Source organism: Apostichopus japonicus, chromosome 13 (assembly GCF_037975245.1).
Source record: "Apostichopus japonicus isolate 1M-3 chromosome 13, ASM3797524v1, whole genome shotgun sequence".
In the NCBI taxonomy this organism is placed as follows: Eukaryota; Metazoa; Echinodermata; class Holothuroidea; order Aspidochirotida; family Stichopodidae; genus Apostichopus; species Apostichopus japonicus.
In genome coordinates this window covers 19,744,441-19,762,336 of record NC_092573.1, presented here as the reverse complement: position 1 = coordinate 19,762,336, position 17,896 = coordinate 19,744,441, and the positions used below count along the sequence as shown (strand labels likewise).

Here is a 17,896-nt window from a genome sequence, read left to right as displayed (position 1 = left end):
TAGAAATAGTTCTGTCATTTACTAGACTTTCGTTGGTTCATAATTTCTCAGAGCAACTTTAAGGGACAGAATTATACTTTTTGTTTTACTGAACTGGAAATCATCTGTTTGTGACTTTTGTGTTCACTGTACCAGCGGCAACCCCATAAAGTTTCATTTGGCCTATCAAGTTCCTCACCCTATCCAGGCCCCAGTAAATTGAAAGTTTAATTCTCATTAAATTATCAACAGAGGGTCCATCCTTCACTGGCACTGTGCCTACACAATATGATGGTGGCTTAGGTGACTTTAACAATATTCATACAAACAATATTAAATAATACTCTATCACCACATTGACTGCACCACCACATCAGACTGGGAAGCTCAGTGGACTTGTACAATTTGGTAATGATCATACAAGTATGCAGCCAACATGACGTTATCAATATACTGTATAGTAAAGGCTTCATAATTGACACACCCCCGTAATTGACACACCTTCGATTATTACTAGCAACGATACAGCAGGCCACCTTAACTTTTTGCAGTCAAGCAGAATGACATATTTCATGAGTTTGAATCCATTTCAGCTATTTGCTGACCAAATTGTGGTACTTTTAAAGCTTTTAATACCCTCCCACCAGTTTTGCACATTTTTTGGTCATTTGGAAATCTTACTCCCTAAAAGTAGCCAACATTACCTCAATATGATAACACTGCTCTCTGGAACCTGTCCAGTCTGAGCTTAGAGGCTCAGAGCATAGTAAACAGCATCTAAAGTCAATGGATGTGTACTAAGGCCTACACTACAGTTAGCTTTACAACGAATGTGTCAATTTAGGGGTATGAAAGAACTTGACACGGCAGACATTTTGTGGTCAAATTCTGCTCAATTGTACGGTGCATATGCACAGAACCTTAAATACTTTGAGATCATAACATTTTTGAGGAGCTACACATATGAAAAACACATACAGTCGAGTGATTTGAATTTTTCCTTGATAGATATCTTTGATCAAATCCTTAAGTGCGTCAATTATGAGCCCACCATGCTACTATATGTTCGATCCCCCACTTGCCACTACAACATTGGCGAGTTCTTCTATAGTTACTCCCTTAGTCTAGCTCAAGTTTTAGGGTCACTGATGACAGTATCATGCCATTTATATAGTGCAGGCGGCTAAAAATAACACGAGAGTACCACAAATTTGATGGCAAGTTATCGCTATATCATGGATGGAATAAATGTTGGTCACTTCATCGAGTGCATAGGCCTATAAGTATAATTACAGCCAGTGGGATCATTCATGATTCACAAAAATATGCGAAATCCATAACTACCCAATTCAATTTAACAGTTTATATGCCCTTAGCAGATGCGAAGAGGGTATTTGTGGAGAAATTTCCCCTTATTACCACAACCGGCTGTATTTTCGCATTCCTAATGTCCGTTTGGCTGATCATTTCCAATTTATGAAGTGTAACATAGTGGTATACGTGTGCAGAGAAGTGTTTCGCAGAACTACTTCAGACCACTAACTTAGCTCATCATCAATGATGTGTCGACATTTACAGCATAATATGTAGACTAAGCAAGACACCTATTCATTTACCACTAAAAAGAATATTCTTACCAATAGCTACGAGAGCATTTAATATTTCAGCTGAAGCAAGTTCTTCAAAGAGCCAGAATACAAGAAATGTCGGCCGTCATTGGAATCAACTTCCTAGACCTAGGAACGACGGACATCAGGTTGAAATTAGCATTCTTCTAACAGGCAATTCTGCTCGGAGTGACCATAAGACGTAACCGATTTCATGAATGGAGTGCAATTTAAACTTTGACTCATTTCAATTTGTGAAACAAAAATTCGGATTTGTTTCTGTTTGATTCTTGACCTCATACAGGGCGGATCAAGGACTTCACACAAGAGGGTGTGTGGTTCTGGTTTTAGTTGAAGATTGCTCTCATGAAGAGGAGTCTGGAGGTCCTCCATGAGAAATTTAGACATCTAGTAGAACATTGTGAGGTTATATTTAGACAATTAGCTAGTTAATTAGGTCTTAAAGGAAGGTTATACTCATAAGTATGTTTAAATTTTTATAGGTTGAAAGGGTGGAGAGGGATGTACCCCCCCCCACCCTCAAAATCCAACCCCTGGACACACATCTGTCATCAATATCTCAAATTGGGTTGCCAGCAAACAGCTAAATACAAGCCAGTGTTCAGTCACTGCAGCCTTATCCATTAACAGGGTTGCAAAAGCCATGAATGCCTTCCCGAATATAAATCAACTAACACATTGCTGGGCAATTACTCCTTTGTATTTCCTTTGACATTGATAAAACTTTGGGAAGGAAGACCAGAAAGGTGAATTTTATAACAAATGACATGACACAAAATTGAAAAATACCAAGACCTTTTGATTTCATTACACATTTATTTTGATTACCCATCCCAGTATTACATTGAACTATTTACATTCATGCTATTATTTACACAGTAATTACCTTCAAAATTCTGTGGTAATCTTCAATTAAAAGGTAACATGAAATGTATATCACAGAGCTATGTAAGACATGGGCTTTACAAAATCTATTTAAACATGATGCGCATAATTACCCTTTACAAAATATACAAATCAACCAATGAGCCAAAAAAAAAAGAAAAAAAAGAGAGAAGAACAATAACCCTTAAATATTTACACAAACACTCAAAATCCGTGCTTTAATTATTATTTTTTTGTTCGAGGTAAGTATTTAATTTCAATCAAAGCCAAAAGTGATTAATATCAAATCTTAAAACATCCAAACCATTTACAAAAATACCTTTTCCAGTTGAAAGTTTGTGAAAAAGTGCACTAAACCAAACAAAACAGTGGACGTGAAAAAAACAAAAAGTTGTAAATTCTAAACGCAAACAAGATACTGGCATTCCAATGTGCAAAAAACAATGCAATTTGTTCCTGCTATAGGCAAGAATGTGAGAGAATACTGCCCCCCCCCTCCCCATCTCACTCTACCCTCAGGGCTATGTCACTGTTCCATAAAAAAAAAAAATCTTCAAACAATTTCCCAATTGTCCCTATGTTGAATTAGCCGAAATGTTTTATTCAGCACTTGCAAGATTACAATTTCACAGGCACATTTTAGGAACTCACCCGAACCTCAGTGCGTGTCAGGAATTTATTTTATCTTCATAAAAAAAAAACACATTTAGGGACATATTTAAATGAGAATAGAGATTATCTTTAACTCTTGATTCGAACCGAAGGAACAATAAGGAGAGAGAAACGAACATAAAATATTGCAAATATGAGAAAGTACTGACAAATAAGTGAATTAAACATGATGCCGATACAATTATACAAGGCAAGTTAATGATTGGTAAATAGGTTTTACATCTTGAAAATTAGGTACAATATAAATTAAAAGAGATCAAATTGAGAAAAAAAAATGAAAAAAAAAATTGAAAAAATAAGAATTTCAATGTTTTAGGACTTAGATTATGTGTCAAATACCTAACATGTAAAATCTTGTTATAAGCTGTTTATTAAAAAAAAGTATATACCAGACAAATAAAAGAATTAGATAACAGTCTGTAGAAGAGCTGTATTAAAAATAATTTACCGGTCTTGGAGATCAAGTTATGTTTAGGGGGGGGGGGGGTGGGTGGCAGTGAGGGGAGAGGGGACAGTGAGACCTGCCTCTCGACATTCCGTTTGACAATATGTCGTGCCAGTATTTACATAAATGTTGTCAACTATCATAATTCGTGCTAGTGAGTATGAAGGGTACAGACAAACAAAGACCCCATTGGAACATGACTCAGCATAAAACTAGCGTGAGTCCTGAAATTGGATTGTTTAGCAAGGTCATAAGATACAATGAACCAAGATAACAAAAAGTTTGCCTAGCAAACTGTAACAAGGTGAGAAAATATATGATAAACAAAATTAGAAAACGGAGATGATTGACAAAAATGGAATCACCTCCTCGCAGAAAAAAAAAAGGTAAAGTACCGATCTAATAAAACGGAAACCTTAGTTTAGATAAATGAAAAACAAAATTTAGAAATGGACACAACATTACACAAAAAAAAAAATTCAGTCATAATTTAAAATACGACGACCTAACCAAACAAAATTACTTTAAAGCTGGCATAACGTACCATCAAATTTTGGCAGCAAAAATACCCTGTTCCATGCTTTTTCTTGTATTTCCATAAATTGATTCCACCTCAATGGAAATCTTGCAATATCACATTATCCTCCATAACTAATGTTTCCTTTCTTGTTTTTTCCTCCAACTTTTTCCTTGAATTTTGAGACATATACTAACAAATATAATTTGACAGTAAAGTGTAAACTGAAATGATAACAAAAGATTTGACAAATGAGATTTTAGCTCAGTCTGACTATTATTATGTAAATTTTGAAAGTACAATAGAAAAGCTTTGGCCTTTACAATGGCATGAAGGTTGGGGGGGGGGGGGGGTTAAGGTTTAATGTTAAGTCCTGCAAGATGAATGAACACCACAGGCACCTCTGTGGAGCAATTGGCAACTGGGGAGAGAGTTGCATGAATTCAAAACTGGAATTTCTAAGTTGCTGTACCATAAAGGGGTGATAAATAGCTTGTAAACATTTCAATCAGATACAGACCACTATTGAGTAAATATAACAATACTTATAAATTCTACCTGTAGCTTGAAACTTAACATTTCAAAAAGGAACTTCCTTCAGTTAAGACCCGTTTGAGAGTTTCTACGTTTCACTCCTAAAGATTCTAGGTTTCTCACTCGTAGAGCTTCTATGTTTCTCACTCGTAGAGCTTCTATGTTTCACTCTTAAAGCTGCTAAGTTTCACTCTATGAGCTTCTACGTTTCACTCTTAGAGCTTTCTACGTTTCACTCTTAGAGCTTCTACGTTTCACTCTCAGAGCTTTCTACGTATCACTCTTAGAGCGTCTACATTTCACTCTAAGAGCTTCTACATTTTACTCTCAGAGCTTCTACGTTTCACTCTCAGAGCTTCTACGTTTCACTCTCAGGGCTTCTACGTTTCACTCTCAGAGCTGTAAGTTTCACTTTAAGAGCTTCTACGTTTCACTCTAAGAGCGTCTAGGTTTAACTCACAATGAGAGTAAACATTTATCGACTCCTTTACAACCAAAAATAACTGGCCAAGATGAAGAAGAATATTAAGTATCGTAAATGATGCATGCCATCTGTATTGAATACATTTTAAGATATAGAGGTAATCAGCTGAAAATTAGTTATTCCATACCATCCCCTTCATCAAAACTTCAATATATAGAAGTTTATCATTTCTTGATGGACAGCTTTAAAAATCTTTTGCCAGCTAACAGACACACTGATTGGTTACAACGTATCCACATAGTGAACATTACCATGTAATGGATACTATCAGCAATAGTTATTTCTATTTCTGTTCCCCAGCTCTCCCCCAACCCCCACCCCCTCAGCATACAGCATTTCCAAATGATATTGGTGCCTCTCCTGTGTAGGCTTGCATAAAAAACTTCCTGCAAAGCCACAGATTTTGCCAATCCTGATCAATGCAAAAAGTCTCATTGCACATTAACATTAAATATCTGAGCACTGTCTAAACTCAGCAGAATTGACAGCTAACAAAATATATTTAGTTTTTATGTAATCATCTCATGTTGCTTTCAGGACAAGCCAACAATAAGAAATTGATGGGTAGCATTGTTAAAGATGTTCAATCTCAGACCATATAACTTTAACAATCTAACCATCAGCAAGATATTTTGAATCTTTCCATACTTTTGAAATTGAGTTACTAGGTTTCATATCCTAACAGTCAAAAGAACTAGCTGTGTTTTCTCTTTCCTTTTCAAACCACATGTGTTCTTCTGTGGAAGCTAGGTTTAATATCCTATCATTCAAAAAGATATGTTGATTCTTTTACATACTTCTGACCTTATGCAGAAGCTAGGTTTTGCATCCTAACAGTAAAAAATACATGCTGATTCTATCCACAGCTTCTTGTAGGATATGTAGGTCTTCATTGATTCTGCTTTGGGCTAGTAGCATGAGTACTTCCCTAAACACCCTAACAATCAATAAGAGGCTTATTTTTGCCCTGAACTGAAGTTTGGAGTGCCAGAGACCCAAAGGCTAGGTGGCACATCCTAACAGCTGTTGGTGGTGGGCCATCATCATACTGCATCTGATCCTTGTATTCAACTGTTAACTTGTCCCAAGCTGATCGATACTTCATGTCAAATGCCTCTGTATATGTAAATGGGAAAGGAGAAAACGTACAATTACTGTTATCAAAATTAATAAGCAACAAATGGAATCTAAATAAAATGGAATAATAAAAAAATTAAATACATCTATGTATCATCAATATTGGAACTTAACTCAAATCAAAGTCTGGGAATGTGAGATAGTGAAAAAGAAAAAAAAGTTTGGGTGGTAAAAATGGTGTCAGCTGAGCCGCATTTAGGTCACTAAAGCGATGTATTGCTTAATCAAAGAAAAATAAAATCTGACATTTATATCTTTCAAAACAAATTATTATTGTGCCTTGTTAGGAAGATAGTGTACTAGGCCAAGACGTCATATCATAGGGTAATAACACAATAGAAACACAATAGTAGAATACAGATTGCAGCTGAAAGCCATCATTCTTTACTAAACTATTTCGCTTGAATACACATGTTGTTGTTATGAATACTTATGTAACTAATTGTCATAATCGTAATTACTGACCCCACAAGAGAAATCGACGACGACCCGTTTGTCGATTCCTAGCAATACAATGCACCCCTGCCTTCCCCTCTCCTCCCTTCTCTTTCTAAAAGAAGGGGGTCTTAACCTAAATGTTGAACTTCCCACCCTATGTATGCCACTCCCAGAACAAAGAACTGAACGTGAAACACACTTGGATGATTTGAACAGGCACAAGTATCAACAATCTATCTTCCAATTTTCCACAAGAAAGATTCCTAACATCAGTGGGGCTTGTCAATGTATTTGCTATAACCAGAAACACAAGTTACATACCCTGATCAATGTTATCTTTTCCTAGGGCGGTGAAGGTTAAGAAGAGAAGGTCGTGGTAGATTCCACGTCTGTGGCTTTTCTCTATGCCCTGCCTCTTGTACTCGTCAACCAGCATGGTGATTGGAATGTGGACGTTGTCGTAGCGGATGCATTTGACTATTTGCAACATGAACCTGTTAAAAGTGTGAAGAAAAATAATAAGAATTGTGCGTGTAAGAACAAGTTTCTTCTTGTGCGTAAACGATACATAATGATCAAATTACTAGCAGTATAGAATTTAAAATGTATATGTAATTATTAGTAACAATGGGAGAGGGTTCTCAATTTATTTTCTACAAGGGTCAGAGTGAAACATCGGTGTGGAGCAGAGGTGCCAGAAAGTTACCATCCCCACTTTAGCTATTTGGAACAAAGTGCAGGGTAGGCCAGTAGTAATTAAGGTTGAGTACCCACATACCCCATTTAGTTCAGTAATGGAAAGGTGGTGATTCAAAACTTACGCTTTGGTGAAACCTCTGGTCTCAAAGGGAGATGGTGTGACACCTATGGACATCCATAGCATGTACATGGGTGGGCCCATCTCCTCCCAGAACTGTGTGTGCTCCCACAGAGTGTGAACCTTCACATAGCGAGTGTATGTAGACAAATGGCTGCTTGCCTGTTGATGAAAATGAGAAACATGACCAGAAAACGATTAAAATTGAACAGTTTACTCAGTAAGTGTTCAATATTCCAAATGTGAGTATTTCATTCCACTTAAAGCAGAATATGATAACCATCCCGTCGGCTTAGATCATCTCGTCCAATGTTGACAGGCCACCTTCGATCGACTAATCTTCATCAGGTTTTCAACATATGTTTCTCTCTCAAAGAATGAGCGGAATGAGCTTTTGTTACCTACCATAAACTTGTTGCATTATAATTAAGGCGACGGAAGAAACGAGCCAAAACTTTGGAAAAGAAACTACGTTTGTTTTACTAATTTGAGAAAGAAGGCAATCTACTACTAACGGAAGATACAGCAAATTTGGTTTTCAAAAAAAAAGAAAAAAGAAAAAAAAAAGAGTAAAATAACAAAAACAGACCAACATGTACACTGTTGGAGAGATGTGTAGGTTTGGTAAAAAGAATACCAGCTGTGGGCCAGTATACCCCCGGACCCTTTGAATGGATCATAGGACCTATTGCTAACGTTGTTTTATTTTTGGGTGTCTTAAAATTGGAAAATTTCAGTTTTTGGACCAAAACTCTTCCCTTGGGAAACCACCTAGGAATGTTAATGTAAGGCAGAAACATCACTGCAAACACAGCGTAAAGGTTCATTTTACTTGACAGACTCAAGAATAGTTCTTCTTTTTATGCTGATGCTAAGAAAAAGGATTGAAAAAATCACCAGTATTCCAAAGAAGAAAAAGGGGAAAAAAGGGGAATAAGAAGAGGAGCATGAAAGCCATTTTTCTGATCTAACTTACATTTTCCTGTAATTCACTGTAAGCAGCCAGTAGAAGTCCACCCATGTAGTTAGGTAAGTCTAACCTATTGAAGTACCACACCTGAGAGAGGGAAAAAAGGTTTAATAGACATTAACAAAATATTGACATATGATTCTGTATCACAGATATATCAATCTCAGGGCTCTAGTGGGGGATCCAGGGAGTATTAGTTTGGTCAAGCGTTTCAGATATTCCTTGTTCTCATATAAATATCTGTATCACAGAAGTGAATGAAATAAAAAATAAAAAAGTCTGGTTCCCCAAAACTATGACAAAATTAATTGTTCAAATTTTCAAGGGGGGTCCAGAAACATTCAAATGAATAGAGATGGATCAATTTGATATTTGAAAATTGAGATCTTTAGTAAAAAGTTAATACAGAAGCATGCGCCAGAACTGGCAATCACACTTTTTAAGGCTGTTGAAAAACTGTTTGTTAAAATGACTCCCGAATTTCCACTTGAAGACCTTTGCTCTGACTTACCAAATTCCAGAATATGATTGGATGTTCCGATACAAAGCTTGGTGTTTGGAGAGAAGTCTCCCCTTCGTTATCCAGCACGTTCTCTACCTCTTTCCATAAGACCAACGGACTGAGGTAGGGTACGGTGACCGGTCGGACCTCCTGGTCCTTACGGGGGAGGGGAATGTTTTCACGGGAACCTTTGATGTTGGTCGGAAGACTGCTAGTTGACAGGTGGAAATCGACATCGTCGATTCCTTTGACATACCTGGGCAACGAGTAAGAGGTACCGGCCTTTATACTGTAGGGAAGATACAGAAAATTCCTCAAATTAAGCTGACGACAATTCACAGAAGAGACACCACGATACAAAATCTTGGCATACATTGACCGTAGCATTTTATTAAACTTGTTTAAAACCAACGCTTTTGTGTTCAAAGCATGATGCCACATTTGGTGGAAAATTTTTGAAATACCTATTTCTCCGAATAAATAACGACGTTGTTTATGAGGAAGGCAGAGAGAGAGATCCTTCTGCATAAGTAATTCTGAAGCAACACAAACCTTGACGGGTTCTTTCTGTCCGGCATGGACCCTCTTCTTGAGTCCCCGGGTGCACACTCACTGGACGACCGGGACCTTCGACTTTCACCGATCTTCTCCTCCTTTGACATGCTATCGTTCCCTGAGAGGTTGAGCAATGGTCCTACCGTATCCATATCGGTTTGCTCTTCGGTTGTGGTCTGTTCCTCTGCCGTACCCTCTGGTCCTTTGGAAGAGAGTAGGTCGCCCTCCGACCCTAGCGATAACGTATCGATGCTCGGGGTTGACCTCTGAGCTGCTCCTAGGTCGTCGTCGTTGGAGAGCTGGGCGTTCTCGTTCGCCTTCAGAAACGGCGCCGACTGTATGCTCTGTACGCTCTCGGAGGATGGGCTCTGGGTGATCCGTGCTTGGTCTCGGCAGTCCATTACGGATATGGACAGAGACGGTACCCACTGGGCGCGACAGAAGCAGCAGCTGGTGGAAACAGATATCGGTGAAATAATATTCAAATATTAGAGATTACTTGAATTTATGTTCTTGGACACCACAGGCCAATGTTTACATGCAAAGTCATATGAAGCAACGATAATGTTAATAACCATCCCTTAATCTCACCACCGCCCCCATCCCCACATGTTCTGCCCACATGCATATTGAAGGTAGTAGATAATTTTCACTCAAACTTCACATTCCAAAACAACTTTTCAATTCGACCGAGCATGTCCAGCCATCTATCTATCATTCCGACATGAGACACCCCTCACAAAGTGAGCTATTACTTTCAACCTGTTCTCCTACCTGGTTTGAAACTTGGATTCGTCTGCGCTCCAGCCTGAGATGATGGCTTCGTCGTAGATGAGGCATTTACACTGGCTGCATCTACAACAGCTGGACATGGTGACTTCCATAGCGTATAACCTCCTCGGAGATTCCTCCTGGTCCGTCAATGGATTATTAAGGGATTGGCTGCTCCCTGAGAGAGTCATTCAAAAAATAGATACTGTCATAAAAATGTTTGCACATTGACGATTTAAATTTTGCATTGCAGGCTAGCTTTTATTTGTAACATGCAAGACACTGAACCTGTAAGCTTTTTGCTTGGTTAAATATTCCGAATGTCAAAAAGTACCGAAAATTCAAACCATGCAATGACAGGACCAGATCGATGGCAAATTCACCGTTTCGACAAAAAATAAGGGCATTTCCCCCAAAAGAATTGAGATAACGAGTACCAACATGCTATGAGAACCGATGGATGCTTCATGACTTGTAGTATGCTTTTACCATGCATGGTTACCATGTCTGTATGTATGTAGGCCTAGTGCCTCCCACCTATTCTGTTAAGTATTAAAATGGCCTTTTCCAGCAGGCTACAAGTGTGACTGCCCAGAGCTGCCTGAGAGAAAGATGCATTCTGCAATTAATTAAAGAAATGTAAATGTTGTTAAACTACTGCAAAACCTCCCTTCTAACAAAAATAACCTGGCATTGATCCAAGAGTACGTACTCCTCAAACTTCTGTATGAAGAAAGAATTTCACTGGTCCAATTCTATTGATTTCAAAAAACAGGGACTCACTATGACAAGCCTCTTTTTTAAAGAGCTTTGACTGACTGACGAGGTTTCTCATCGGCGATAAACTTGAGGAATCTCTTTGACTTACCTTGAAATGATGGAAGGATAATTCCAAGATCTTCTAAAGATTCCTCTGTATCTAACTTTTTTTGGAGTATGTTCAACGAGTCCTTTTCGTCTCCGGGGTCCGAGGTCGCGTCCGCCAAATCGATTAGACTACCCGTAGCCGGGGATCTGGTCCCGGATTCGTTGTCGTTTGCCGGTACCGCGGTAAAAGATTTGGTGTACTCCCCGACTTTGGTCGCGAATCCGAGAGTTTTACTCTTCATGGAGCTACCAAAATATTCCATCTGACTACCGGCGGCAAACAGTTTTCTAGAGAGAGATTCCTTGGAGACGTGAGGGCTCAGTCCTGACGTATTCAGAAAGTTTTTCAAGAAACTCTGCCTCTGTTTGTTCCTGGTGAACGAGGAGGAGGAGGACAGATTCTCTTTCGAATTTGACGGCGAGGTACTGTTCGGAGACCCAGTGGGTTCGCTGCCCTCACTGTCGATGCTGGCCTTCGTCGACGTGGTCTTCTTGGAATCGGTAAGCAGGTCTTCCGAGTCCAAGCTGTCGAACGAACATTTGTGGTTCGTCTCCGTCGGGCAAGTCTTGTGCTCTATCGTCGTCATCGGAGATGGTTGGAAGAAACTATCGCTGGAAGCTTTATCTTTACTCGGATCGACGCCGTTATCCCCCCCTCCTCCTCCCCCGTCCTCAAAGTTTATCAGAAGATCCGCATTTTTACTGATCTTTTCGACTTTCTGCTTGTTCTTCTTGTTCTCCTCCTCGGGATCGAGGTGTCCGACATGATTGCACTCGCCGAGAGAATTGGCCTCCTTGGGAGGCAGAATAAGGTCGCCTAGCTGAGTTTTACTACCTAGAGAGTGAGACCTGTTATGGCTGTCACCGTCGGAAGATTCCTTCATTTCTACAATCTTATCCGGTCTAGTCCTTTCAGTCCCCGAGATGGGGTCTAGGCTAGTCAGTCCTTCAATGATGCGTGCATCACTGCCAAAGAGTTCCTTCTTCCAGAGACCCGGCGAACTACTCGCCGACTTGGTGGTCCCGGGAGATTTATGGCGTGGCCCGGTCCCGTTTGATTTTGAATGAGCTGATGAAACAGACAGGGGCCAGATAGGGCTGTCCTCGCTGTGATGTCTTCTCCGAGAGTTGAGGCTGGAGACGCCCGAGTCAAAGTCGTCAAACACGCTGGTCTCCGCGGAAGTGGAACTGTTCTTGAGGAGGTCGTCCAGTCCGGAAGCTGGGAGTAGAATTCAACAACCGATCAGTTTTAATTGTAAACCACAAAAAGGCAATATATGAAATATTAATCATCAATATGCTGTAACCCAAAACACCCCCCCCCCCCCGGCCCCGCAAACCACCCAAAGATTTAGATTTCTGATTTGAGAGAAGGTGGTCTTGCATCATCAGCATCACCTTCAGATTACAAGTGCTAAATGTTACCCAAATACAGCATGAGCAGCAGAATACAGGGTGTGTGTCACAAATGCCGAATGGCAGATTCAGAAGGAAGCTGATGTGGGCAGTGTTCCTAATGTGGGTCAGAGGGGCAGGGGGTGGTGAGGGGGGCACAGTGCTAAGCTGTTACCAAGTCTGGTAGATTAGTTAGATGTCAAAGTTCATGAGTTGAGAGGAGACAGGTAAGAAAAGAGTAAAACAAATAACAAATTCATCAAGATTTGTAGCCTTATGGAGAAAAAAGCAAGCAAAAAAAAAACTCTCACCTGAGTTCCCCCTAGCGATACCATCCATCGAACTAGAACTTCCTTCGCTCTTGCGAACGATGCTACTATTTCTGGAAACGGTGACGGTTTTGGGGCTCGCCATGTCTGTCATCATACTGTTTGTTAGCGTTGAGTTGTCATCTGAGGCGTTGACTGGTGTCGAGGTGTTGCTACAGGGTCCAGTGTCTACCAACAGCTGACCTGTGGCATGTCCTGTCAGGTGATATTAAACGACAACATAGGCTTGTTAAGACAGGAAAACACAACCAAAAGACTGCTTTTTCAAAAATATATGTGTCAATAATACGACAAAACTTGAGGGTAAAACCGGTTTTCATTTGGCATTTCTTTTATCTTTCTGTATTTTGTTGTTTTTATTTTTATTTATTTAAAGTTTGAACAAATTTACATAATACAGTTCATCAACTCTTTCCTCTTTTGTTCAGAGAACTTGGAGCTTGTTTTGTTAAATGTTGTCTCAATCATTTCCTTATCCTTCTCATGCGAGCAACATTTCAAATTCTATATTGCAAATATTTAAAAAAAAAAAAGATAAATTGTGCATCAGACACATGTGTATTCACGTATGATGACGATATATGTACATTTATGGATTGCAGCTACTGTTAATGTTGAATTCATTCAGCGTTATTACAACAGTTGTTAAATACAAATGATGGCCACATGAATTAGTCTTACAATGAAACACAAACTACTGTATTAGTATGTTCAATGTGATGTGGTGGATGCCGTTAAACCTCACTTATCCAAAATGTTTACAAATGGAAGGTTTGTATAAACTGGGTGAGTTTCACCCTTTACCAAATACCGACTTTGTGCAAAGAGTGATCTAATCAACCAACAGTGTCTTCCTTCGTGAGAATGAAAATCAAATGTGGCACTAAAGTATATCTGTTATCTGCAATCACATTTCCCCCCCAAAAAAAACTTTTAATCTATATACTATCACAGAAACAGCCATGCTGGTTTCCAGTAAAGATTTCATGGCTGGGAAGATTTCAGATTAATTGTAGGACAACCAAAACCATTTGTAGACGATGTCTGAATGCAACATGGCATGGTTATTAGAATTTATGCTGCATTGTGTTTTTTGGGGTTCTGGTTTTCAGGTAACGAGTGATACCATCCCGTCAATTTGCAATGGCAAGCCAGATTATCCTCAGGTAAAATGAAAACTAACCAATGTTTGACCTGGACAGCAAAGCAGAACACAACAAGAATCTTACAAAAATGACATAGTCTTTAAATCATTTCAGTTTCGATCCCCTATTTCAGAACGTATTATTTCATCGGTGTAATTCTTTTTATTTCTTTATTTAATTTTTTTGGTGTGTGTAGGTTTTTGGATAAGTGAGGTTATGATGAGCACGCTTGCAAGCACTACTGTGAGTAAAAATTGTTAATTCCAAGCGATGGATATTAATTTAAATTAATATAAAAATGAACTGATTAGAGGAAAGCTAGGAGTTGAAATGGTTTGAGCGAGGTATACAAGGTGTACAAATTCACCAAATTTTAACAGAAAGTTAACATAGCAACCGATGTTGAAGAAAGCTTCCCGTTATACATATAAACATATATTTGCAAACTAAAATATCGCCCTCTCTTTTTCTAACCCTCCCCCTCTCCTTTCTTTGGAGGGTATCCCATATTTCAAGGAGGTTAGTTTAATTCACTATATCCATGAAAGAAACAGTATTAAAAATATACTTATATATATCGACAATCTCCATATATAAAGGGATCTTGGCACATTTGAGTATATTTCATGATACAACCAACTGAATATGCAAGTATTAGCAACATAACACAGATACGGGAATATATATTCACAATTTTTTATTTTTTTTGGGTGCGACAAAGGGTTGCAAACAACCACCATAGACACAGAAGGTTACAGCTTATGATTTTTTTGGCTAACCATTTAGTAAGGGAGATGCAGCATCTTCTTGTACTGGCGTGATTTCCGCACTTTGGACCCCTTCCTCTTGAGGGATCATGTTATCCCCACCCAGGGGAATGAGTGGGGGTTGCAGTTTTGTCTCCTGGGGTCTGATAGGGGACAAATCAGGGGAGCCAAGGAGGTCTACCGTAGCGGACTCATCCATGGTCATGTACCCCATGTCAGAGTTGCCTGTTGATAGAGAAATGCCGGGAAATAGCAGAAACGAGAATGGGATGGAGGGGAAGATTTACAAAAAAAGAAATATTGGAAAAGAGAAAAAAAAAAATAAGCAATTTAGGGTTATCAATTCAGCCATGCCTTTGAAAGAAGCTAGAAAAACCAAATGATGCCAAACAGAAAAAGTGATAGAACCACACAAAGTTTGGTTAATATCAAAACTTATTGACTTTTTGAGTAATTCTAGATTTGACTACTTGAAGAAAAACCAAATGATACCAAACAGCAAAAGTGATAGAACCACACAAAGTTTGGTTAATATCAAAACTTATTGACTTTTGAATAATTCTAGATTCGACTACTTCGAGAGGGGTATTATGTGCGTGGCAAACTCACATTTACTTTGCTTCTCTTTCTTATGACAGAGTGTATTTCGGTAATGGTCTGTTACCAGTACTTTGATTTGGGAAGTTCAGAATACCTACAACTATTCTGTATATAACACGCATTCTGCATCCCCCAGGAAAGCAAATGAGATCAAATAAAATAACTGTTTCCTAAGTAAGTAGAATACTAAACTATGCCACCCAAAGCAAAAGCAAAAACAAACAAAAAACAAATTTTTTAAGTCAAAGTCTAGAGGTAATTTTTGTCTTCATTGGAGAAGACAGTGCAAGATGATGTTACAGCAAGCAGATGAATAACTTTTAATATTGCTTCAATGACTGCAACACTGTATCGATTCTAGCGGTTAGGTTATATGCTTTAAACCTCAATTTGAAAAGTGCAGAGATGTCAACCACAGCAAAGGTAAAATAACAAGAGTAAGGAAAAGTTTGTAAGTGGAGGGGCAGAGGGGTGGATAGAGTGGAGAGCTTTGGTTGTTACCCTCACCCTTCCAAATATCCTATTTTTGTACCCTAACCTGTCGGGTTGTTTTCCGTTTCCTCTTTGATCGTTTCCCCATTGAACAAAGAGATGGAGAACCACACATGGATAGATGAGTGACTGAAATAGTGACTAACTGACTGACTGATTGATTGATTCATTGACTGATAGATGAAGAAATGGATGGGATCATTGATTACCAAATAAGCTGACATCTGACTAACTGACTGATTGATTGATTGATTGATTGATAGATGAAGAAATGAAGAAATTACAAAATAAGCTAACATCCTGCAAGCTACAAGAGCAGGATTTAAATTACAGCAAGTTACATGTAAGAATATTTCAATGCTACAGGAATACTCTACTGTAACAAAAACTACCAAATATAATCTTTTGGGCCATTTTGTAAAGGAGATTTCAGGAAAAAGGACAAACTTGGGGTTGGGGAGGGGGATGGGGAAATGGGGAGGTGGTTGGGGGAATGGGGAGGGGGAGGGGTTAGAGATCATTCATACCAGTACTGCTTTTCTCTTCTCTTGTCATGGTACAAGGATTTGCAGATGCTTCTTCCACCCTCCCATCAGCCTCGACCGAGTCACCACTGCTCCTGCTGACCACGTCACTGTTGTCCGAGTAACTGCGCCGTTTCTGGGAGCGCTTGAACTGCGCCACTGCCAACAGGGTGTGGCGCAGCTTTACCCACTGCTGATACCCGCTGAAAGAAGAGGCGGGCCAGCGACTCTCCAAGACAGCCTGGTGAGGAGGACAAAGTAAGTAAATTTTGTGTTATATTTCACGTTTTCACCCCAGGATTTACATGCCAGGGCTACTAATACTTCCCCATCACAGCCACCAAAGCCAAGGACTTACAGATGGGTTTCAGGTTTTGAGCGGCTTCTAAACACCATCACGGTAAGGTTGCATATATGCTAGAACAGTCAAAAGTAAGCTACGTTTAAGCAATTTCTTTCCATTACTAAAATTGATTACTCTTAGTATATTTATTTACTTCATTCAAACAGACTGTAATTCCGAGGGAAACCATCTCAATCATTGAATTATTCAATCTGCTACAAACATCACATGGAATTCAGTCAAGAGGTGTATAGCAAAATATTTTGTGTACTGAGACCTACTTACAGTCTCAGGCCACCATCAAGATCCTACACTACCCAACAAAAGTACAAATTACCTATTGATGTATAAGTGTAAGATGTCACTAGGCTCCGACTAACCAAGAATACCGCCACCTATTCTACAATACCCAATCAATCACCATTGGCTCTAGGGATACTTGTTTTCAGTTGACCACACTTAACAAAGGCATTTCCATAAAACGGTAAATTATGAAAAAGTAGAGTACACAGATTCCACACAGGAATCAATCTCACTTTACTTTACTCCATACTAGAAAAGGCCAATTTTAAAAAACCGTTTTGTATTTTGATCTTGTGATTACAAAATGTGAATTTTCTTTGGCAAAGTGTGGGGGGGGGGGGGAGGGGGACCCTGCAACGATGGTTTGGAGATATTGCATGCATTTCCCGAGACACTGGGGAGATTCTTACTTTGTTATAATATCCGTAGGTAATGGCATTTATCTTGACATCTCTCTGCCTCATCTCCATGAAGACTTGAACAGCTAACACTGGCTGGCTGTACTGACCACACAGCTGCATCAGTATACGATAACAGACCTGTAGGAAGAAAGGGTTAAATTTGTGAGGAACAGGCCTCATGAGAGTGAACAGGGGGAGGGGGGTCAGGAAGGGGGGCTATGGTCTGGGGCCAGGGTAAACTATAAAGCACAGGTAAATGTGGGATTAATTAATAATAGAGTTGTAGCTCAATTATAACTTCACAGTAAGGACCACTCTAGGTTAGTAAAAGCACATCAGAATGTAGCTATTCGACGTCCAGCACTTATTTCTTAACCTTTGACCATTGCTATGGTC

At 39.2% G+C, this 17,896-nt stretch overlaps 2 protein-coding genes across 3 annotated transcripts in view; both read right to left on the bottom strand.

Annotated features, from left to right (window-relative positions):
• Window positions 1-1,804, bottom strand: part of LOC139978543 (tetratricopeptide repeat protein 37-like) — a 40,409-nt gene extending 38,605 nt beyond the window's left edge. The window contains exon 1 of the mRNA XM_071988840.1: window positions 1,617-1,804. The gene's annotated coding sequence lies outside the window, so the exon portion shown is untranslated. The remainder of the gene's footprint in view (window positions 1-1,616) is intronic.
• Window positions 1,805-3,539: 1,735 nt separating this feature from the next.
• The window catches only part of LOC139978542 (C-myc promoter-binding protein-like), a 66,995-nt gene continuing 52,638 nt past the window's right edge, over window positions 3,540-17,896 (bottom strand). Inside the window, exons 18-29 of one of the 2 annotated variants that reach the window (XM_071988838.1) lie at window positions 17,510-17,638; window positions 16,457-16,694; window positions 14,850-15,062; window positions 12,908-13,120; window positions 11,203-12,420; window positions 10,338-10,512; window positions 9,561-10,013; window positions 9,018-9,297; window positions 8,513-8,593; window positions 7,541-7,698; window positions 7,041-7,213; window positions 3,540-6,260 (exon numbers count right to left, since the gene is read on the bottom strand). In XM_071988838.1, the coding sequence (XP_071844939.1) occupies window positions 6,082-6,260; window positions 7,041-7,213; window positions 7,541-7,698; window positions 8,513-8,593; window positions 9,018-9,297; window positions 9,561-10,013; window positions 10,338-10,512; window positions 11,203-12,420; window positions 12,908-13,120; window positions 14,850-15,062; window positions 16,457-16,694; window positions 17,510-17,638 (3,510 nt within the window). In that variant the 3' untranslated portion in view covers window positions 3,540-6,081. The remainder of the gene's footprint in view (window positions 6,261-7,040; window positions 7,214-7,540; window positions 7,699-8,512; window positions 8,594-9,017; window positions 9,298-9,560; window positions 10,014-10,337; window positions 10,513-11,202; window positions 12,421-12,907; window positions 13,121-14,849; window positions 15,063-16,456; window positions 16,695-17,509; window positions 17,639-17,896) is intronic. The other variant, XM_071988839.1, reaches the window with a different exon arrangement.